Genomic DNA, 23,392 nt, shown 5'->3' with positions numbered 1-23,392 from the left:
CACCTGTTCAATTAGTGTTCTATTATCCCATAAAACTGTGTGTGAGGAGAACCAGCTTAATGCTTTTTATAGTATTTAAATGACACCTCTGACATCTCCTTTTTCCCTAATAACCTTCTTTCACTCCCTTTGGATCATAAATGAAGCCTAGATGGACACATGTGAGACCATGTGAGACCATGTTGCATTACATGTCATCATCATGTATTAAAAAAAAAAAAAAAAAAGACGGGTTATTGTCCTGCAGACTCCATACAGTCCTTTTAATCTTCTCAGATCTGACCACCTGGGCTCAGTGTGTCCAGTTTCTATCAGTGATCCTGCCGATTAGCTCAGGCTTTCATGTTCCCCACCTGTGGATGTCTCTGCTTTCTGTTTCAGCACATGCGTGGGTGGAGTGTGGAACTGCACCGACTACAGCTGCCCAGGTTTGTGCCTTCCCTCTGTGGGTGGTTGAATTTAAACACAAACTGTGCTGCAGGTCACATTCAAATTCAATGCTGATGGTAGGTGATAATTTAATTGCAGCCCAAAGATGCTGAAAAAAAGAAAAGTTATCTTTTCTTCAAGCTTCTATATTCTATGTAGACATCTCTAATTAGGAAGCAAGAAAGAAAGAATATTCCTAGCTTGGGGTTGGAAGAAAGGAAGGGTGTAAGAAAAAAGAGAGCTTTCTAGTAAATAACCAGGAAAAGAAAGCATCATAGTAAGGGAACAAGGCAAGGAAGATGGCATCTCAGTTAGGAAACAAGAAAGGAAGTACCTACTTTGTTTCCTACTTTGTTAGTCAAGGAGAAGAAAGTCCCTAGATATGGTGCAAGGAAATGCTTCCTAGTTCGTGAGAAAGAAAGGAAGGAAGAGCCTATTTAGTTAGGGAGGAAAAAAGGAAAAATTGGAACAAGAGTCGTAATAAACGTACGGAAGGCAGATCTTCCCTAGTTATGGAGCAAGAAAGAAGGAAGAAGAAAGCATCATAACAAAGGGCAAGGAAAAAGAAGAAATATGGTGCAGGGTCAGAGGATGCTTCAAGGCAATGAAAGATGAGGCTTTCTAGTTTTTGAGAGCAATAAATCAGGAAGTAAAAGAGCAAGGAAGGCCAAAGCTTCCGTGTTCAAGAGAAAGGAAGAACGAAGCTTCCAAGTTTGGGAAGAAAAAGTAAGATGGCATCTTAGTTAGGGAACAAGAAAGGAAGAACCATTGTAGCAAAAGACAAGAAAAGGAAATGTCTCCTACTTTTGCAGTCAGGGAGATTATAGTCCCTAGATATGGTGCAAGGAAACGTTTCTTAGTTAGGAGAAGGGAAAGGAAGGAGAAGGCTTCTAGTTTGGGAGGAAAAAGGACTTATAAGAAAGGGTTATGATGGCGGACCTTTACTAGATAGGAACCAAAAAGGAGGAAAGAGAAAGCATCATAACAAGGTGATGAAAGTGATAGTTTCCTACTTGGCAAGGACAAACTGTAGCATGCTTCCGAGGTAGGGGTCAATGAAGGATGAGGTTGAGGCCGAAGCTTCCTATTTCAAGAGAAAGGAATGAGGCTTCCTAGGTTTGGAAAAGAAAAAAGAAAATTCATACTGACAAATAAGGAAAAAGGAACCAAGGCACGGAAGGAGAAGGCATCTCATTAAGGCAACAAGAATAGAGAAAGTTCCCTAGTTATGGCCCAAGGAAAGATGAAGCTTTCTAATTAGTGGAATGGAAAGTGCCATTGAGTAAGGTGTCTGCCCTGTGACTACCAGACAGTGGTTCTACCTTAAAAGTTTCCTCAGATGAATAAATAAATTAGGGTGGCAGTAGCTCAGTCCGTAGGGAGTTGGGTTGGGAATCGGAGGGTCGCTGGTTCATGTCCCCGTACGACCGAAATACAGAGGTGGACTGGTAGCTAGAGAGGTAGCAGGAGAGGTGCCAGTCCACCTCCTGGACACTGCCAAGGTACCCTTGAGCAAGGCACTGAACTGGCCGCCTGATCAGCAGTTGCAGTCCACTCACTCTGACATCTCTCCGTTAGTGCATGTTAAAGGATGTTAATGTTTCACTCTCTCTCTACAGGGGAGTGCTCGGTGACTGGCGATATGTATTTTCAATCCTTTGACGGGCGGATCTACACCTTCCCTGCAACATGTCAGTATGTCCTCGCCAAAAGTCGCAACTCGGGGAAGTTCACAGTCACCGTCCAGAACGCCCCCTGTGGAGCCGTGAGTTACGTTTAATCTGAATTGTTTATATTTATCTCAAAAATAATACCCTTCTTTTTTTTCTTTCTATGCTTTTGAAACAAACGTTTCTACATCTTGGAAAACTCTCGCACAACTCCTCCACCTCCACAATCAGCCTCTGCGAGTGTTCTGCTGTCTCGGCTTACAGGTTTATGCAATTTGTCTGTCATGTAGATCATATCATAACTTAAGTGCTCAATAATCCCTGCTGAGTCCAGGTCATTTTTGTTAAAGAGCCTTGCTGCGCTTAGAGAAATGAAAGCCTTGAGGAAGCGTCGTCGATCTAACCAGGGCAGATAATGAACACGAAAAGCAACAATAGACTGAGAGCTTCTTCTCCTCTCCCCTCTCTCCAAGCCTTCAGTTTCCCAGCAGCCTTTGAGCTGCTCGGCAAACAGGGAGCGATGGAGGGGAGGAGGCGAGATATAAGATGTCCCACTCATCAGAGCCGAGGCCCGAGACCTCTAACAGCCAACTGAACAGGATTACCTTATCTGGCCTGACTGACAGAGCTGTGGACGGCTTTGTAGTGAGGAGGGAGGTGAAGAGAGGCACTGGATGGGGTGGGAGACTTGGACAGAGAGAAGGTTATGCGAAAACAGGAGGTGAATGATGGGAAGAGTAAAAGGAGGAGGGGGTGGGGGGGGGGTTCTAAAACCTTTTGGCTATGAGACTCTGCCACTTATGAAAGAGACGATTCATAGAGGCAGATCGCTTACTGTCAGCGACGCGCAGGCTTCCTTACTTTAAAAACATCAGAGCGGCAGAGCAACTCATCGCACTTTTACTGAAGTGATGTACTTAAGTACAGTTTTAAATGTAAAATGTACAATACACTCACACATTGATCATGCACTTTTAAAAAAAAATTTTTGCTCTCATAATGGTTGGCCTAATGATGGCAATGTCTGTCAGTTGTTACTGCTGGATGGATTGGAAAACAGTTTTTGTATCCATACTCATGACACCTTTGTCACTGTCCTCCAAAATTACTTCCCCACATGACTGTTCCTGAGTCAAATGCTCATTTTATAAGTTGCTTAAATTTAGGCAACTAAAACTACTAAGTTATGAAAAGGATTAGATCACCCTAAATTGGCTATAATCAATATTTTTTAATGGATCACTTGTTTCACTTTTTTTGAACTTTGTTGTGACGAAAGAGAAAATGACTGCTTGACCGTCTCATAGTTATAAATTACAAAAGTTATAAATGGCTACACAGTGCTTTCAAACTTGTGGATCTGTTATTCAAACCTAGACTTCCTGGGTCATATTTCATTGTCTCACTAATATCTGAAACAACATGCCCACATCAACACAACGCCCTGCGAGAGGTTTTGCAGCAAGTATAACATCACACGACGTACACAAGAAATATTAAAATCTAATGGGTACAGTTCATTGAACACATAGCTCTAAATGACCTCGTGGTCTCTCCTCTTGCACCACTCAAGACTTTCATTATTAGCCTGGCTAAGGGTAATGCTGGCACCCAAATACTTGGATGGATCTATGGAAAGATTTGAGTGGACGCAAATTCGCCTGCGGTGGCACAAATCAATGCCTGTGTGAGTTGAAAATATTTCAACTTGAGCAAAAACTTTGTGCGTATTCCAGGGCTTCATGAATTTCCGTCACATTGTAACAGAAGCGAGAGGGAAAAAAACGGACTGGAAGGAAATAACACCAGAGTTTCTGCTGAATTCTGTGTTCAGTTAGAGGGTCAGCTTAAAACTATATTGCGCGACTATTTTAAAGGTGCTGTAGGTAGGATTGCGAAGATCCAGGACTTAGCCAAAAAAATTTGAACATCGACAACTTCTCAGTCCCTCCCCCCTTTCTGCTAAAGCCCAAAACGGTCTCCTAAGCCCCTCCCCCACAAGGGAGATGAATGCATGTGCATGAGCAGTGATTGACATGCAGGCCCTGGCCCTGATTGGTGCATCTGAACAGGGAGCTGTGGATTTTTACAAATTGCACTACAGGCTGCAGGTGGTGCCAGAGGAGCCGGATTTTTTATAATTACCTGCTTCATGTAGTTCTACTGGAACATAGGGTCAGTTTCAGCAAATATGACAGAAAGTTAGTTTTATAAGTCTTACCTACTGCACCTTTAATGTAATGAATGTCCGTTACATTCAAGCCATTGCCAATTGAGGTGATACAAAGCCAATTAAGCCTATCAGCTCCACAAAACTCTCTCTGTATTTCTCAGTATGGCTATATTTAAGAAATGGTGTCTGGCGACTTTCACGCGCAGCAGCCCACTGAGAAAGGACAACAGCAGCAGTCAGCTTGCGTGTCCTCCTTGATTTGATGGAATAAACGCTACTAGCAACTGTGTGGAGGAGGGGTGGGGGTGGTGCGCGATCACCGAAGGCTTGCGTCATGTGGAAGCACTGACAGTGTTGTTGTCATTCCTTAGAATTCCCCATGGGGGCGACAAAAACTACGCACTATAGCTTTAACACAAACAGACACACTCGCACAGTTGCACCGTTGCTAGCTAGCGAGCTAACGTCTGTACAGTTGGTACACTACATTGGCTGTTAACGGCGAATAAACAAACAGTTTCCGTCTGAACACACCTTAAGAATCATCACAAGTAAAGTGCAAAATCACAGTTTTGTGTTGTGGGTTGTAATGCACATTGCAGCCTCTAGGGGCCGCTAGTGGGGCTTTACACTTTTCATCAGCTTAAATATATATTACTTTTTTGTTACATATTTAATAGTCTATATCCTCGACGTTCCACTTCCGGGATTGCTCCCGTGCCGCAGGAAATTCCGCCAGATGCATGTCTTTTCGGCAATTTCTGTTTTCTTCTGCTTTGTTTTTTGTTGGAATTAAACTCTGGTGGATTTCTGAGGACTATGGTTAACTGCTCCTCAGATCTCTGCAGGGTAAATCCAGACAGCTAGCTAGACTATCTGTTCAATCGGAGTTTTCTCTTGCACGACTATTTTGCAGCAGCTCCGTCCGGTGCTTAGTGCCGCCCATGGCGATTGTGATTGGTTTAAAGGAATGCCAATAAACCAGAGCTTGTTTTTTCCCATCCCGTAATACTGTGTGGACTATCCAGACCCTCCCCCGCTCTGCAGCGTGTGGATGGTCTGGCAAAGCGAGACTACATATTTAAGGATTTGAGTACTTTACCTCCACCGCAACAAATAAAAACACTTAAAATTGGGGTGGGTGTTTTAAGAGTACAAAAGCTTTTAATTTCCTCTCTCTCTCTCTCTCTCTCTCTCTCTCTCTCTCTCTCTCTCTCTCTCTCTCTCTCTTCTCATTATTTCATTCTCATTGTGTGTCCTGTTGTGTATCTGAATTTCTGCTGTTGTTTGGGAGAATGCCAGCATGCATTATCAAGCCATCTTGTCTCAATTGCAGAATTTGGATGGGGCCTGCATCCAATCAGTTAACCTGGTTATTGATGAGGATCCAAGAACGGAGATTACACTGAGTCACGTCGGGGAGGTCTTCATGGCCGGACAGTACCGCATCTCCCTGCCGTATTCTGACGGTAACTTCCTCACCTTTTATCACCTTCCAACATCGTTCACATCCAGCGCCAGACTTCTTTCAGCACTCTGCGGGTCACGGCAGAGACGGATTGAATGACAGCTGTGTTATTGAATGTACATTTTCACAATACTTTACTGGGTTTAGCGCTTGCATTGTGTTGCACAAAATGCCTTCCCTCTGAGTATTACTCCCTTTTCACCCCAGTGTTTTCATGACTGTGGCATTCTGTTGATGGAGTCAACAGCCTTCAGTGTGTTTTGTGATGAACTGTGTGAGAATGATCTGATATGTTGGTACCTTAAGGGATAGAAACAACACTTAGAACACTTTATGTTCTGTTACAAACACGTTCTGACAGAGTACTTTGCATTCCTGACTCTATTTAACAGTTCCTCCTGTCAATCATTCAATCAATTAATCAGCCTTTGTTATTGTAGAATCTTGTCATGTGCCTTCTCATGTACAATTAAAATACAAAGTGCTTACAATAAACTCCAGACATAAAGGGGGAAAAAAAGAAATCTTGAAGTACAAACCCAGGCAGATCCAAAACTATTGCTGAAACGATTAGCCAATCAAATCATTTTTCACTTATCAAGCAAAAATGCCAAACATTTACAGTACTGAGGATTTCTTTGTTTTATATCATAAAACTTAGCACAAAAAAGTAAGGAAATTTGTTTTTGGTAGATTATTTCTCTGTGGTAACAATTTTTGGCAAAGATGCCCCTTTGTAAGGAACATGCATTTGTGGGATGAGCAGCAGCACTGAGTATGTGGGTTGCGCCCATGAAATATTTGCCAAATCTTCTCTGCCAATGCCAAACAGCTTATTCTGCCATTGACTTGTTTGGTGGATTGGATGATTGAAGTTTGAAGAAACAAGACATATTGGCAATTTAACAATTTATTCATTTCACAAACAGGAGCCTGAGTAGTGTGTGGAAGAACCATACACAGCCACAACAGCCTGGCACCTCCTCCTCATGCTGGTCACCAGCCTGGTCACACACTGCTGTGGGATGGCATCCCATTCTTCAACCAGCATTTGTCGCAAGTCAGCCAACATGGTTATGTTGGTCACTCTGGCACGAACAGCACGCCCAAGCTGATCCCACAAGTGTTAAATGGGGTTGAGGTCAGGACTGCTGGCAGGCCATTCCATCCTCTCCACTCCCACATTCTGGAGGTAGTCTCTGATAAACCCCGCCCTGTGGGGGCGAGCGTTGTCAACTTGGAGGATAGATTTCGGTCCGAGACTGTGGAGATATGGGATTTCCACTGGTTGCAGAATCTCATCTCTATATCTCTCTGCATTGAGATTGCCTCCAATGATGACAAGCCTCGTTTTCCCCCACAGGGCGGGGTTTATCAGAGACTACCTCCAGAATGTGGGAGTGGAGAGGATGGAATGGCCTGCCAGCAGTCCTGACCTCAACCCCATTGAACATTGTGGGATCAGCTTGGGCGTGCTGTTCGTGCCAGAGTGACCAACACAACCACGTTGGCTGACTTGCAACAAATGCTGGTTGAAAAACGGGATGCCATCCCACAGCAGTGTGTGACCAGGCTGGTGACCAGCATGAGGAGGAGATGCCAGGCTGTTGTGGCTGTGTATGGTTCCTCCACACGCTACTCAGGCTCCTGTTTGTGAAATGAATAAATTGTTAAATTCCCAATATGTCTTGTTTCTTCAAACTTCAATCATCCAATCCACCAAACACCAAACGAGTCAATGGCAGAATAAGCTGTTTGGCATTGGCAAATTTTTCATGGGCGCAACCCACATACTCAGCACTGCTGCTCATCCCACAAATGCATGTTCCTTACAAATGGGGCACCATTTGAAAGGGAACTAAACAGTGTTCCCTTTATAAGGGAACACTGTTTATATTGGTATAAGATTTATTGCCAAAAAGCATTGTTACCACAGAGAAATAATCTATCAAACACAAATTTCCTTACTTTTTGTGCTAAGTTTAGTAAGATAGATAGATATATATGTTTGGGGTTTGGGCATTTGGTTGCACAAAACAAGAAATTTAAAGACATCAGTTTGGGTTCTGGAAAAGTTTTTAATATTCAAGTGGTATTTGAGACTCAACGTACTCCGGTGGTAACTCTATTCACATCGACAGTACATGCAAATAACTTTAGTCTTGTGGAGAGAACTATCTGGAAGGGCTTTGAAACTGAACGTGCCATTCAAACAACCCTTTTCTTTATCCATTTCTTTATCTTTATCTTTTTCTGTGAGCCATCAACAACGTTACTGCTGCATCGCTTCCTGATTACCCAAACTACGGAGCCGCCTGAGGCTAAAATCACAAAATGCGTGTGTGTCAATTATGCGTGGAAAAAATAAGTGCGTTAAAAGCATTATCACGATCATTTTGACAGTCCTAATAGAAATGCAAATGTTTTGTGCAGAAGTGAATGCATCGCGCGCTTTTATTATCTCATCTACTGCCACCTGAAAGCCTAAGTGTTGTTCTCCCACATCTCCCACAGACGTCTTCCACATCCAGGAGCTGTCGTCCATGTTCCTCCAGGTGAAGACGGCCTTCGGCCTGTGTCTGCAGTACAGCTGGACAGAGTTTCGCCTCTATCTGCAGGCCGACGAGCTGTGGAAGGACGACACAGTGGGCCTGTGCGGCACCTTCAACGGCAACATCCAAGATGACTTCCTGTAAGTGTGTGCTGACCGACCTCTGACCCCTCCCGCGCCCTCCCTTAACCCCCTCCTCCGATGATAAAAAGCGAGAGCATACTCCTGTTTCAGAGGCAGGGAGGGAGGCGATGGGGAAGTGCTCTCTCTCTCACACTCTCTCTCAGTAATGCACACTGGCTCGGCGGCTCGGCATCAAAAGCCCTGCTCTCTGATCAGCTCTTTTAGGCGGGCCAGATGAGCGCCCAACTGGACACACCACTTCAACAAGGAATTTACTGTTAGTGGGATAGGGGCTCCACTGTGCCGCAGCGTAATGGCCGACCATAAAGGGCGGATGTTGTCTAACAGCTGTAAATGGATATACATCACAGTTGGTGACTGAAGCGGTCGCATGCTACTAGAAAGAAAACTGGAACTCACTTTGCCCACAGTTCTCCAGAAAAGACTTTGCAGTTAAAATGATGACTTGCACAATCCTCTACTTTATATTTTGTCTTTATCTTTGGGAACTTCTGTTGTGTTTTTAACATTTTGTTTTGGTTTTACTGGCCTTAAAACTACTGTAGTTAAATTGTATGGATTAGTGTCCGGGTTGCTCAGTGGTAGAGCAGGCGCACATATATTTAGAGGTTTATGCCTCGACACAGAGGTCCAGGGTTCGAATCTGACCTGTGACAATTTCCTGCATGTCTTCCCCCTCTCTCTCCCCTTCATCACCTAGCTATCCTGTCAAAAATTAAAGGCGGAAAAGCCCCAAAAAATAATCTTTAAAAAAAAAACATTTTATGGATTATTGGTTGTTTCAGACACATTCAGTGGCCGAAACCAACAGAACAGTAAGTCAGAAACTCAAACAGCCGTAGCTCCTGTCCTCTGTTATGCTGATTCCAAAAGCGAAATGGATCCATCTGACCAATCGGGTGGGAGGCTGAGGCTACATTTACATTGCTACGTTTTGGTTTTTAAGCAGTTTTGAGCCAAAAGGGATCTCCGTGCACACAAGTGTTTTTAGCTCCAGTAGAAGAAATAATCTCAGTTTAAACTAACACGCCCAAACCGCATATCTCATCAACATTCTCGTATACTGGGCATACGCGTGCCAGGGTAAACACGACGCAGCATGTATACTCTGCCTGTTGCGGGTAGTTGCCATGGTAACATTACTAGCTTAGTCTCAGAGAACGTTGACGTCAGTGTCGGTGTTGCCAAAGGTCTCCATTTGCGGCTGTTGAGACTGCAACACAACCCGCAGATTCCAAACCAAAACGGGGTCAGAAGTGTTTTCAAATTTCTCAGGTTTAAGGGCTCTGAAACGCCAGAGCAGTCTGAATGTGAGCTGTAAATGTAGCAAAAGATATTTGTTTTTAAACGTAGCAATGTAAATGTAGCATTGTAGTCATGTCAATCACTTGTAGCCAGCACGTTGCAGACAGAGCCGCTTAGGCGTCAAAATTAAATTTCACATTTGGATAGCAAATGTTCTCTAAGTTCGAATGTACATAATCTTCCACCTTCTCTTCGAAAGTTACCAAAATGTTTCATTTTAACTCCGTGGCCACGCTGATCTGTCACTGCGTTAAAGAGAGAGAGTTGCTTTATGTCTTGGCTTTTCTTTAAATTTCTTGTGCAACAAAAAAATGATTCCAGTCATCTCATTGAAGCCTTTGGAACTCAAACTCCAAACAAAATGAGTTTGCTGTTTTCTCGCTCCATGTTGTTGTTAATGGATCTTTGCTCTGGTTTTCCGGCAGATCTCCATCAGGTATGATAGAAAGCACTCCTCACCTGTTTGGAAACGCCTGGAGAGTCTCGTCAGCCTGTTCGACCAGCCTGAGTGCGCCTCAGCTCGACCCCTGTGACACACACCAGCAGGCCGGTCAGTTTTCTTTTCTGCTTTAGTCTTTTCTGTTTCAGCAGTGGGAAACAGGACATTCACAATGTTATAAATGATGTGTTATGCTCTTGTATCTTTGAATATTCAGTGTGTTATCAGGTAAAAAATATAAAAGCCTCTCAAAATATGCAAATGTATATTGTGATGGTGATATGGTAAATGGACTGCATTTATATAGCGCCTTTTTAAAGTGCTTTACAATTTGCCTCTCATTTGCCCATTCACACACACACATTCATACACTGATGGTGGTGGAGCTGCCATCCACGCTGGCCTGCCCATCGGGACAAACTTGGGGTTCAGTGTCTTGCTCAAAGATACTTGGACATGCAGACAGCGCACCGCCAACCTTGTAGTTAAAGGACGGCTCGCTCTACCTCCTGTAATGGCACAATGAGTAGGATTTTCCTAAAAAAGTATTTATAGACTAATACAAAAGTAATCTCTCTCAAAAATCACTTATGAGCCACTAGAAGTGTGTGGTGGTGTCTGTATCGGCAGACACTGCCCTCTGCCTGTACTTTCTTACGTTGCTGTGTTTCTGGGCGTCAACTTCTATAATAGTGTAACGACCAGGTGCCATGTCTTAATGCATGCATCCAACAGGAAGCTACTAAATGATGGACACAGTGACGAAAAAATGCAAATATAGCGAGGCGAAGTGCCAAACGGACAAAGCTTGTTCCAAAACGATAGTGAATCTGTCATTGGCTTTCACCCGCTGGCACAGTAACCCTGGTAATCCAACTTTCAATGTTGTCTTTACAAACCACAACTGACAGATCCTACCCATTCTGCCTTTAAAGAATGAGTTTGGTCTCAATCTGTATTTTAACATTTTATTTTATTACTTTTGTTGTAGGCAGATCAGTTTTTATTTGTATTTTTCCCAGTAATAAAATAATAATAACAAGAAGACATACTTCAGTCCTTCCAGAAAAATGCGGAGTTTTTTTGTGATTGTTGCGGGCAAAAAGCCTTGATTATGCGGCACGTTTTCTTAAAAAATGCGATGGAATATGCGGGATATTTATGCAATTTTATGCAATGAAATTGCGGGAACTTGCAAAAACTGCAGGAACTTGCAAAAACTGCGGTTTCATCATGGCTTCATCGCGGGGGTTGCAGCTTTTCGATGATGTTCACGTCGCGTAAGTACGTCACTTCATAACGTTCCCATGGCAACAGGGGAAAATGGCTGCTCTTGTGTGAAGTAAACGCAACATTTTTCAACTTTCTGCTAAGATATATGTGACTTTTTTGCAACGAAAATGCGGGGATTATGAAATCATGCAAGTCCCGCATATTTTGCGCGGAAATCGGCAATTTATGCGGCGAAAGTGCGGCGTATTTGAAAAAATGCAGCCCCCGCATAAATATGCGGACTTTGGCTGATTATGCATTGAATTATGCGATCGCATAATCACGTTTTTCTGGAGGGACTGATACTTTATTGATCACCAGGGGGGAAATTACAAGAATTTAGAAATTATTTTTGATATAATTGTACATCAAGAAACAAACATAGTCCATTTATAATTTATTCAGGGTCGATATTTAAGTCATATAAAATAGTTTGAAGCAAAAAGTTGTCTGTCAAGGCTAAACTGTGTTTATCGTGTGTCTGCAGATGCTTCATAGTAAACGTCTCATTGCTTCATGCTCTCATCAGATGGCGAGCCTTTTACTGTGAAGCAGCTGCAGACAGGAATTAACACAGATATGTTTCAATCAGACTGGATTGCAAAGTCTTTGCTAAATAAAAAAATCGATGAAAATTTTGATTAAAACACTTTTTGTTTGTACCTATTTGTACATTTTCAAATAACTTTCCCTGTTTTAATATGTTCATGTGTGTGATCGACCTGCTCCTTCTCCTGCTCAGTGGCCTATGCCTCAGAGATGTGTGATGTGCTGAACCAGGATCTGTTCTCTGCCTGCCACGAGTACCTCAGCCCGACATCCTTCCATCAGCAGTGTCGCTCGGACACCTGTAAGTGCGGGACGCCTTGCCTCTGCTCTGCGCTGGCCCACTACGCTCGCCACTGCCGCAGATTCTCCATCATCGTTGACTTTCGATCGCAGATATCCGACTGTGGTGAGCATTCAGCATACTGACACATATGCATACAGGTCAAAGACGCTGGGCCCTATTGTAACAATCTAAGCGCACGGCATGAAGCGCCTGGTGCAAGTGCTTTTAGGGTGTGTACAAATCTACTTTTCCTAGTTTAACGGCAGAAAAAATGGTCGTTAGAATAATAATGATGCGTTGAAGGAAGGCACGAAAACAAAGGATGCCATCCTTGAAATCTGATTGGCCGGCCATGATCCTTCTCAGACTTTTCTTTCTTTTCTTCTCGATATAGTGCCCAATACTGTATCTAATCCAAATCCCAAACTTTCCACCCCACTCTGTGTTTAGTTTCAGAACATAAACCTTTGGGATTTGGGAGAACTATCACAAAGCATATCTTCTGTCTCTGAAACGTAAAGTTGCAATGTTTATGATAAAATAACACTTTATCTCGGATCCCTAGAGAGAAAATTAGGTGTTACGTGAGGAGGATGTGTTGCCCATAAACATATATTAACAAAAATGGGTTTGATACCACGCTTTATGGATGCATTGTTGCAGTAGCTTAATGTTACAGCTGTTAAAGGGGAACTTCGTTTTCACGCATTAAAGTCTATTTACATTTACAAGATTTTTGTGCAACAAATCTGATAAACAGCCTCAAAAAGAGTGTTGCAGGAATGAGTCCTAAAACCCAGAAATGAGTTAGCATTTTTCACTACAGTTCCCTCGTCTCGAAATTGATGGGATTTTTTGATGGGTTTTTGTTTAGATGCCCAAATAAGGTCTGCGGTTAACACAAGCTTAAGAAATGTTAACGTTTTGTTCTAAAATACGTCAGCAAATACCCAACTCGTGAAATTTAAGGCTTCTTATAAAAAGCGTTTGCTAACAGGTGTCTAACTGAGACTACAAACGTCAGAACCCCCAACACGCGGAATCAGTTGGAAGCTTAGTGGTGGTAATGTAGTCATGCAATCGTGGTGTAGTTTGTTTATGGCCTTACGTTAGCGTTCTACTTCTGCCGATTGCATTTACGTTTCAAAAATCATAAAAGTGGAGTTAATTTGTGAAGATAATCTTGCTGAGCAAAACTTGTAAGTATCATAAACATTTGTTTGCCACAGAGCTTTTTTTCTGCTATGATCCAAAATCCATTGGACAAATCCAATTGGCTTTTTGTTGAGAGAACCAGGGCAATGCTAACTTCCGGGGCCGGCCTACAAAAATATGTTATCCCTGCAACACTAAAGCTTTAGTGCGTACCTTTTTGATATTAATGAACGTCCATTACATTCAAGCCATTGCCAAATGAGTTGCTACAACTCTCTCTGTATTTCTCAGTATGGCTATGTTCAGAAGATTGTGGCGTCCGGCGACTTTCTCGCGCAGAAACTCGAGTGAAGATAGTGACCTCTTCTGAAGAGTCCATCATGTTTTTTTTTAATCCTCTGTGTCCTGCTTGGCTACTAGCAAATGTGTGGAAGAGGGGGGGTTCACGGTCACGGAAGGCTTCTATCATGTGGACGCGCTGACTGTTTTGTTGTCGTTACTACCTCATGCGGGCGGCAGAAACTACACACTATAGCTTTAAGTCTAAGACTAACTTTGAAAATGAAAATGTCTGGAGGTGTACAATATATATAAAAAGAGGTGTGCTTATCAGACCGGTATAGCCTGCTCCTCAACTGATAATATAATAATACATTTATTTACATAGCATTTAAAAAACAAATATTACAAAGTGCTTCACAAGACAATAAAAGCAGATAAATGAAGCAAAAGTAAAAACATTGGGGTAACTATTAAAACTTATTAAAAATTTGTTTCCGCTGCCCTAAAAAAAAAAAGTTATTGCAGGTTTAAATGTGATGATGTTGTCACATTAGAACTGTACATCCAAAGGATGCTGTGTTGTAAGCCACACTGAGTAGCTTCCTGCTCTGTAGAGCCCTGAGGTAATATGGAAATCTGAATCGTCCCGTTAACACTGTCTCTCGCTGCAGCGGTCACCTGTCCTGCCAGCATGCAGTACGGCACCTGTGTGTCGTCCTGCCAGCGCCGCTGCTCCGCCCTCTCCGTCCCACAGCACTGTGGGGAGGAGTGTGAGGAGGGCTGTGTGTGCCCCCAGGGAACCTTCTACAACCATCGAACACACACCTGCGTGCACAGGTGAGGCTGACTAAGTGGTGGGGGTTGCTGAACAAAATATAAATAGAAAAACAACAACCCTTCTTTCACTTTTGTGCACAAAATAGAAACACAAGGAGATATATGTAATGCGTATCACTGTAACAGGAGCTTTTATGCCATAATGATATATTTTTTTTAATATATTTTGTAACTGTATTTTGAGCTTTTAGTGTTAAAATTCAGGAAGCAGGAAGGAATCAGTGACCAAGTGTCCTTGTGTATCGGAGCAGCTCCAGCGCTGCCTGCTGCAGTGTGGTTGAAGGTTGTGAAGCCCGTTAAACGGCTAACTGGCTGGAGTCACTCCACCAAACAAATCCTCTCAAAGTGATATTTGTATCTGCTCTGAAGTTTAGGTCAGCCTTTAAGTGGAAAGCCTTGTGTCTTTCCTGCAGACGTTACAGAGCCAGAGGACCTCAGTAATTGTGCCCTCCCTTTCAGACTGCTCTGCCTTAGAAGACATGCAGCTTAATTCCACTTAAATGTCCCAGGTTTTTACATCCTAGTGCTGCGCGGTGCCTTACTTACCTTGTGATAGAGTTACATCAAGGAATTCACCGTGAAACCCCCCTTTCATTCCCGCTCGGGCTGGGGACGACACAGATATCTGATAACCAGTGAGAAAGAATTTTTAGTACAGAGGCCGATGTGTGGCGCTGGCCTATATGTTACAAGGCTTTCAGCTTAAACTAAACACAGTTTACCACAACGGAGATCCTCTGTTATTTTCAGATGGTTTTTTTTGATAATATGTGTGTCTGAAAATATTACGTTTGTTGAAGGTTTGTTGTGGATTTGACACCTCGAGCACTGATTTCCTCCACTAAAGCCTGCTTATCTGTCCCCTATCCACTTACCTGTAATACACTGTTTAAGGTAACACAAAGCCCTCTTTAACATAATTCTTTACACAGTAATGAGCAAATTGAGCAGTGTCTGGTTTACATCACCAAAGATCCGTCCATCACCAAGAAAATCTTGGCGTTTCACCCCGTTTTTATAACATCAAATAAATAATAAAAAACAAACTTATCTAAAGAATGAACACTTAAACAAACATCAGCCGATAAGGACTACCTAAAATGACAAAAAATCTGAATCAGAATTAGAAAAGAGTTTATTGCCACAGTAGTTACCCTATGTGGAATTTGCCTTAGCGATAGGTGCATACATACACAAACAAACATATTAAACATTAATAAGAAATAAACAATAAATACAGAAACAAATATATACAAAATAGCTGTTTAGTATAAGAGAAAGGAGGCTGAATGGGATTAGTGCAGAATGCAGAGAAATATATAAATTAGTATGCACAATGGGCAGATGTATAGTTAGTGCAAAGGTTAGTGCAAAGTGTAGTGACTAGGGATGGGGGGTGGGGTTTTGGTCCTGATGAGGGGAGAGATTCAACAGTTTGTGTCTGGGGTGAGAGGGATCGGCTACAATCTTTCCTGGAGGTGTACAGGTCCTGGAGAGACGGCAGATTGCAGCCAATCACTTTCTCAGCAGAGCGGATGATACGCTGCACTCTGCCCTTGTCCTTAGCAGTGGCAGCAGCGTACCAGATATTTGACATGTACTTTGGTTAAGGGGGCGGGATTTATTATGATCTATACTGCAGCCAGGTACCAGGGGGCGATGTTTTAGCTTCAATCATTTGTTTCAATCATCTGTTTTCTCTCTCTAAAGTCCCTTTCCGACTGGAGGGATTTTTGCAGTTCCTAGAACATAACGTTCCTAGAACCCTTTTTTTCTAGTGTTCCGACTGGACCAATTTGGGGATTATTTAGTTCCTCTGACTGCAGTTCCTGTAACTCTTTCAGCTCCTACTTCAGGGCAGGGTCTTTTCCCTTTTTCCGAATAGGAACCCATAGTGAGCTAGCAACGTCTGAAACACAAACAGTACATATTCTTCACTGTCTGTTGCAATTCACCTACGTATGCTAACTCATAAGTCAAACATCACGCATTCAACCAGCTAATTGTTAATGCTAGTTAAACTTACCTGTCGTTTCGTTTGCCTGTTGCGCTCTGCTCTTCTATCTTCTTCCATCATATTAATTAGGATCATATTACGCTGGAGCTTTTGTCTTCTGTGTTTCTCTGTTAAGTACTCCAGCCTAGTCTTTAAATCCCGGCAAGGCACAAACATTCCGATGGCCTCCTCCATGCTGGTTTGTTGTTGTATGCGGCGCTAAAGTCAAGTGCCGACGCTATAAAGACCGTTGCCGTGCTTGCGTCACTCCCTTACCAGTTCCTATGGCCACTTGGCCAGTGTGAATAAATGGCAAAACCGGTTTTGGGGGAGAGTAGTTAGTAGAACTGTTTAGAAGTGGACTGTTCCTATAACTACGTTCCTGTAACTACTTGGTTGGAAAGAGGCTTAAGCCACATAATTACATCAGGGATATTTTGTGTATGCTCTGTTTTTGTTAACTGGTTGTGTTTTTTCAGGAGCGACTGCCCCTGCAGTTTCCTCGGAACCGATTACGAACCAGGAGACGTGATCATGACGTCAGCAGGTGTTCAGTAAGATCCTCTCCTCCGTCTCTGTCTTCCTGCACCTTAACCCTCAAAACATTACCACATCTTGAAGGACTATTTCAGCATTAACTTAATGTTACTTGATGATGATTAAAGAAACACTGACTTCAGGCAATTAAGTTAGCAAACCGAAGACAACTGGAGGCTGCAGTTCATTTAGTTATGCTAATTCATTACCGTGGATGAGAAGCTACAACCAGAACACATGTATCAGGACAGAGACAGAGCTGTCTGTTGATGTCTGTTGTTGCTGTGGGTCAGATCTCCTCACGTTTCCTCTTAAAAAGGCTTTGTGGTTACATGAAGCTCCGCCTCCTGTCAGTCACAGCGCTGCTTCCTGTATTAACAGGAGGAACTTGATTCAGAATATTTACAGTGAACAAAAGTAAAAGTCCGAAGCCTCACCAGTGCGGCCCTTAGAGCTGAAGTATATTAGACAGTAAGAACGGGACAATACACTAGACTAATACTAATATACCGACAATGTTGTTCTACTAGTCTTGCAGGGAAAAAGTTAAAAGGACTGTGGAAAACTGTAAGCAAAAAAACAAGAAATGAGTAGAAACTGTTATCACAATCGAATTGTCTTCAAGAGATTATTGTATTTAATGTGTAATATTATGCTAATAATAACACCTTCTGTGTTGTTTCTGTGTTTACCTTCATCATGTATCATCACCATCATCCTGCCCTGTCTGTGTTCCCTTGCAGACTCTGCCTGAATGGTAAACTGGTGTCCCAAACAGCAAACGGTGGTAAGATGCTTTGATCAGTTATTTCTTAAGCTGATAATAAGTGGTCAGATCCATTTGTTGGACATTAATGTCTTTTATTCTATTCTGATTATAAAATCTGTGCTTTTTTCGTATGCGCCTTTGTGGCTCAGTGGGTGAAAGTGAAAACCAGGCAAACATTCTCCCTCTCTATCCCAGTCTTTTACACCATGGCAATCACAGTAATAAACATAAACATGGAAAAATGACACTAATATTTCTATTTAGCCAACATTAATTATAAGAAGCAACAGAAAACATAGGAGGGAAGGGATGTTTTTTGTAGTGTTTCCTCATTGTAGGTTTGGGTTTTGCTTGTTTTATGCTGGTTCATGATAATGTCTCCTCGCCTTATGCTTTAATTGCCTTTTAGCCTTTTACATTAAATCTGTGTGTGTGTGTGTGTGTCTGTGTGTGGCTGCGTGGGTGCGTGTGTGCGTGTGTGCGTGTGTGTGTGTGACAGGGATGGGGTGACTTTGTCTCTGTTTTAATATGTGAAGTACTTTGTGGTGCATGACTTTTGTATGAAAGGTGCTATACAAATAAAGATTGATTGATTGATTGGTTGATTGAAAGAGGATGGTTAGAGTGTGGTAGAGAATACTACTGGAGCTCCTGGATCTTATGTTGTTTCTCGAAGATCCTCAGAGCTGAGAAGAACTCTTCTCCATTGTAGCAACTGAGTTTGTTTTTATCTCCTCTTGCAGACATGTTGTGTCCAGCTGGTCAGCTCTACCAGAACTGCTCAGAGGGGGACGAAGGCCTCCTGTCGGGAAGGGGCGTGGCATGCGAGCGCACCTGCGAGTCCTACCTGCTCAACCTTACCTGCTCGACACACGAGCCCTGCGTGGCCGGATGTAGCTGCCCTCCTGGGTGAGTGACGCCTTGTCCCAAGTTACTTTGCTGGAAGTTCATGACTGTCAGTATTACATTGAAGCAATTTAATCGAGCGCCACATTTATTTTGCCTCTTTTTAGCGTGCATAATGCATTGTAGAAATCTTAAATAAAACAAATTATATTTTAATTTTAGTGTCTGCATATGCATCACTGCTGGCAACATTAAATCATTCTTGGTTTCCTTCCAACTTTACTTCTGATGCCACAATTATAAGTAAAGAGAATGTGAAATTGACTTTGCACATGGAAAAGAAAATTGCAAATGTTTTTTTTTACTTTTATGAAAATTCAATCGCCAGCCCATTTAACACTTTTATTTCAGCAAACACAATCTATTGTATGTAGGGTTGTCACAATTTCCAATTAACCCTAAACAGTTGATCGAAAAAAGCTTTAAATTGCGACCATCGAAATCCAAAGCAGGACCAGCGATTCCCCCAGTATTATTTTTTCCCTCTCTACCCTCGCCTACTTGCCCATGTAAGTGAGTGAGTTATAGAAACAAACAACGAAGGTAAAGCATGTGAGTTCTCACGGGACTCCATGGTGCCTTCAGGTACATGTTGTTAAACTAATGGTGCATTCAACTGCGCCAAAGAAAACCTCTGAGAAACGCTGAATGGTGTTTTAAGCCCCCAACGTCTCCTTCCAGGCAGCTCTACCACCGTTGACTTCAAGGCACCTAACCCTAACCTTACCCTAACCCTAACCCTAACCATAACCATAACCATAACCATTGCCTAATCCTAGTGCCTTCCAGGCAGCGCTGCCTTGAAGGAGACGTTGGGGGCTTAAAACACCGATAAACCTGAGAAACTTAAACTGTTGTTGCAAAGTACCTTTCTGCTATCTAGTGGCTCTTGTTATGGCATTACCATTAATTAAAAATGTAATCAAATCCTCACCTTGAAATCGAAAGTCATATCGAGGCATTGATTTGAAGAATCGTGACACCCTAAGTTGTAGCACATACTGTACACCCATGACTAGGGTTGGGTACCGAAACGCGGTGCCAATAGGGCACCGGTTCTGACCTAAACGGTAGTAACGAGATCGAATAAAAACGAAAATTTCGGTGCCTCATTTCGGTGCCTGACTTTACACTACACTCAACAGCAGGTAACGTTAGCCTACCTTTAGCTAGCAGCTGGATTACTGACAGCTAACGTTAAACAGTGTAAAGTGTGACTGTATTTCAACACCGGGACGCAACAGTCTGCTCTGCAGCGCAGCAGATGCATTCAAAGTTATTGCAAAATACCCTTTTCCCATCTGGTGGTTGTTTTTGTCATTCAACAGCAATTTACTGGTGAAATAAGTTATTGTTTATTATAAGTTATAGTTATTACATTACTATTGACCATATGGCCGTAGTAATAAATAAGTTGTTGTTAAATGTCGCCGACTGTTGTTTAGTACCCTTCTTTTTTTTTTTTACTTTCTTAAAAAGTATCGGTTCAGGCACCGTTTAGGCACCGGCACCGTTTTAAAAGTACCGCTTTAGCACCGGTATTGGAAAAAAAACAAACGATACCCAAACCCTACCCATGACATTCTTTGTCAATCCTCCTCACAGGTCAAATCACCGCAGCAATATCCTGCAAAGTTATCAAACATTGCACACACTTTCCCTACACAGGGCAGCCCTGCTTGTCGTTGACTGGCCCTTATGTTGATTTTTCTAGGAGCTAACATTTTTGAAATAATGTGCAGTTGAATCCCCAAATGTTCCTTTGCTTATTGGCCGGATTGTAGCAGACCGTAGTTGTCCCGCTCAGCTGTTGTTGTAGGACGGTGTGTTATGTGTATGAAGGTGAAGTTGAATGCACCATTAGTTTCAACAAAGGTTGATTCGGCAAAAGAGCATGACCTTTCCTGGAGACTAAAGGTTAAGAAATGACTGTTGAGGTGTGGTGAAATCTAAAGCTCTGAGTGTACCAGGCTGACTGTGTCACAGGACCACAGCTACCATTGAATACTTTGATTATTCTGATAATACAAAGAGTCATGTTGGAGTGTTTGTAAATCCCCCCCACATTTTTTTTTTTTATTGATTGTGGAAAAGACTCTTTTTAGGCCAGTTGCATTTCCAACTGTGGCCACAATTGCCATTTTTCTCACGTTATTTAGATTTTTCCAAAAAAAATGTAACTTTCTTGCATGCTGCTGGTCATAATAATACAGAGTTTGTCAGGTTCATTCAGCGGGGGTCTTCTTTTAAACAAACAGGTCAGGACAAAAGTAATTACAATTCTAATGTGTTGATATGTTAAGATGTGAAGTAACTTCTGGAACTTCTGTTGAGTTTTTATTAATTAAACTCAGTCCCAATGCTTAGTGAGACAACGTATTTTATGATGTGGTAATGTTCTGTACTGCTAGTAGCCACATGTTTTTGACTAGTCTTAGATCATCTGTACGAGACAAAAGTTCTTACATCCAGCCGATGAGGTGGACAGACATCATGTGATCCCTGTGATGCCCTCTGGCTGTCGGCCTGAAAGGAGAGTTAGGTGGTTTCATTCTGTGACATCAACCAAGAGTTCTGCAGGATCTGGTCTCAAATACACACTTGATATATAATTAATAATATTCTAAATGCAGAAGAAGAAGCACAACACTCAATCAGTGATATTGTTAAAAGTTTATTTTTGGTAATACAAGTAACCCACAATTGAACCTTACTACACAAAATGAATTCTGATACTTTTAGTTGTTTTTTTTAACACAAGTAATGTCGGTCAACACCAGAGATATTTAAAAAATCCGCCAACAACCTTTTTTTCAACCTCAAAGTGTTTTGATAAGTATACCTTGGATTTGGTTATTAAAGAATTGCGATAATACTACTACTACTCAGTGGGACATTTCTCAGTTGAAAAATCTAGTCAACACAGCAGTAAAACCACCATATGTTGTTGTTAAATATCTTTTTTTTTTTTTTTAAAGATTAGTTTTTGGGCATTTCCACCTTTAATGATAGGAAAGCAATGAAAGGGGCAAGACATGGTCGGACTCGAACCCTGGACCTTCTGCGAGGCATGAACCTCTGTATATGTGCGCCCACTCTACTGACTGAGCTATCCTGGCCACGTTAAATATCATTTTTTATATCTTTATTGGTTTTATACGGAGCTAGTTCTAACCTTAAACACGTAACCTTATGAACCTTAAAACAACCAATGATAAAATATAAAATATAGAAGAAAACATATGACAGGTAGGTTGATCCGAGAAAAAAGGAGGTCCAAAATTTCGGGCACGTTTTACTTTGAACCAGTAGATCAGGGATGAGTTTAATTACAACTGTGTAGCCACACTGAAAAGCTGGGAGATTTAACAAAAAAAACAAAACAAAAGTCAAACCTACTTTCTAACACCAAAAAAAAAATACAGCCATATTTAATTTATGGCCAGTTGAACAACATACAAATTGAAATTATCTAGTTACACCGCGCAATCACGGAAGGCTTGTATCATGTGGACGCACCGACAGTGTTGTCATTGCTTAGAATTCATCATGGGGGAGACAGAAACTACGCACTATACTAGTTTTAAATATGAAGGTGAATATGCGTTTCAACATCGTCAAATAATTTCCACACAAGTGAAACACGTACATCCTTCCCCATTTTCTCAGGTCAGGTCTATACATAGCATCAGTTTGTGTTTGTGCGTCATCTAACAGCGTTAAACACAGTGACACAGAGAAAAGGTTAGACAGGTGCAGAGACACCCTGGAGGCATTTTGGTACCTTTGTTGACCCCACCGGTGTGATTCATTTATTCCTACTAACCTGTTTTAACAAGATGACCTTTATAGTGACACACATCTTGCCAGTCATGGTACAAGTGTTTAATAACTCCCTGGAACCTGATAGTTTGTGAGCTAATTTTAGGGTAAATATGGACACAAAGAGATGTCTTTCAGCTCCCTGACGACAGCTGTATTAATGAGTGCAGTGATGACTAGACAGTTTAAAGGTTCAGGCATGAGTCTGTTTTTCCGAAACTTGTTTTCCACAATTTTGAGAATAACGAGGGAGTTGTTTTTACAGCGGCAGACTTTTAGTTTGTGGCTCAGATCGGACGGCATTGTGTGAATAAAACTGAATGAAGTTGATTATTGACCATCTTATGTTGGGATTTGTCTTTTCAATAGTTGCTCCAGTGCTTTCAGTATGTTTTCATCCACTTGTTTATCATACCTGTCAAGTTTTGGATTTGAAAATAAGGGAAATTTTCCCTTATTCCCTTTTCCCTGGGAGCAGTCCCACCACCCCAACCAAGCTCCAGTATCCCTTACATTTTAAGACAGGTGTACAAGAAAGCTAAAATCACCACTTGATGCAGAATGCTGAAAACATTTACAATTTATAACATTGCTTGTCTTTACATTTACATTTTATTTTCATTCCACACATTCTTTTCATTTCATATTGCTTTTCTTTTACAGTTTTCTTTTCATTTCACATAACTTTTCTTTACTCTTTTAGTGAGTTATTGTACAAATTTGATGCAGACTTTGCATTCTTTAAGACTGTTTTGGAAGGAGTGTATTTGTGGGCTTGGCCAGAGTGGTTAATTTTACTTGAGAG

The 23,392-nt window shown here is 41.9% G+C and overlaps 1 protein-coding gene across 1 annotated transcript in view; it reads left to right on the top strand.

Moving 5' to 3' along the window:
* Window positions 1-23,392, top strand: part of otog (otogelin) — an 81,529-nt gene that overhangs the window by 6,000 nt on the left and 52,137 nt on the right. The window contains exons 9-18 of the mRNA XM_035999898.1: window positions 382-428; window positions 2,049-2,194; window positions 5,609-5,741; window positions 8,255-8,432; window positions 10,166-10,290; window positions 12,194-12,406; window positions 14,392-14,557; window positions 17,033-17,107; window positions 17,834-17,877; window positions 18,603-18,768. Of these exons, the coding sequence (XP_035855791.1) occupies window positions 382-428; window positions 2,049-2,194; window positions 5,609-5,741; window positions 8,255-8,432; window positions 10,166-10,290; window positions 12,194-12,406; window positions 14,392-14,557; window positions 17,033-17,107; window positions 17,834-17,877; window positions 18,603-18,768 (1,293 nt within the window). The remainder of the gene's footprint in view (window positions 1-381; window positions 429-2,048; window positions 2,195-5,608; window positions 5,742-8,254; window positions 8,433-10,165; window positions 10,291-12,193; window positions 12,407-14,391; window positions 14,558-17,032; window positions 17,108-17,833; window positions 17,878-18,602; window positions 18,769-23,392) is intronic.

This window comes from Sander lucioperca, chromosome 3 (assembly GCF_008315115.2).
Source record: "Sander lucioperca isolate FBNREF2018 chromosome 3, SLUC_FBN_1.2, whole genome shotgun sequence".
Classification (NCBI taxonomy): Eukaryota; Metazoa; Chordata; class Actinopteri; order Perciformes; family Percidae; genus Sander; species Sander lucioperca.
The sequence above is the reverse complement of the archived record's forward strand: the minus strand, read 5'-3'. Positions and strand labels throughout refer to the sequence as shown.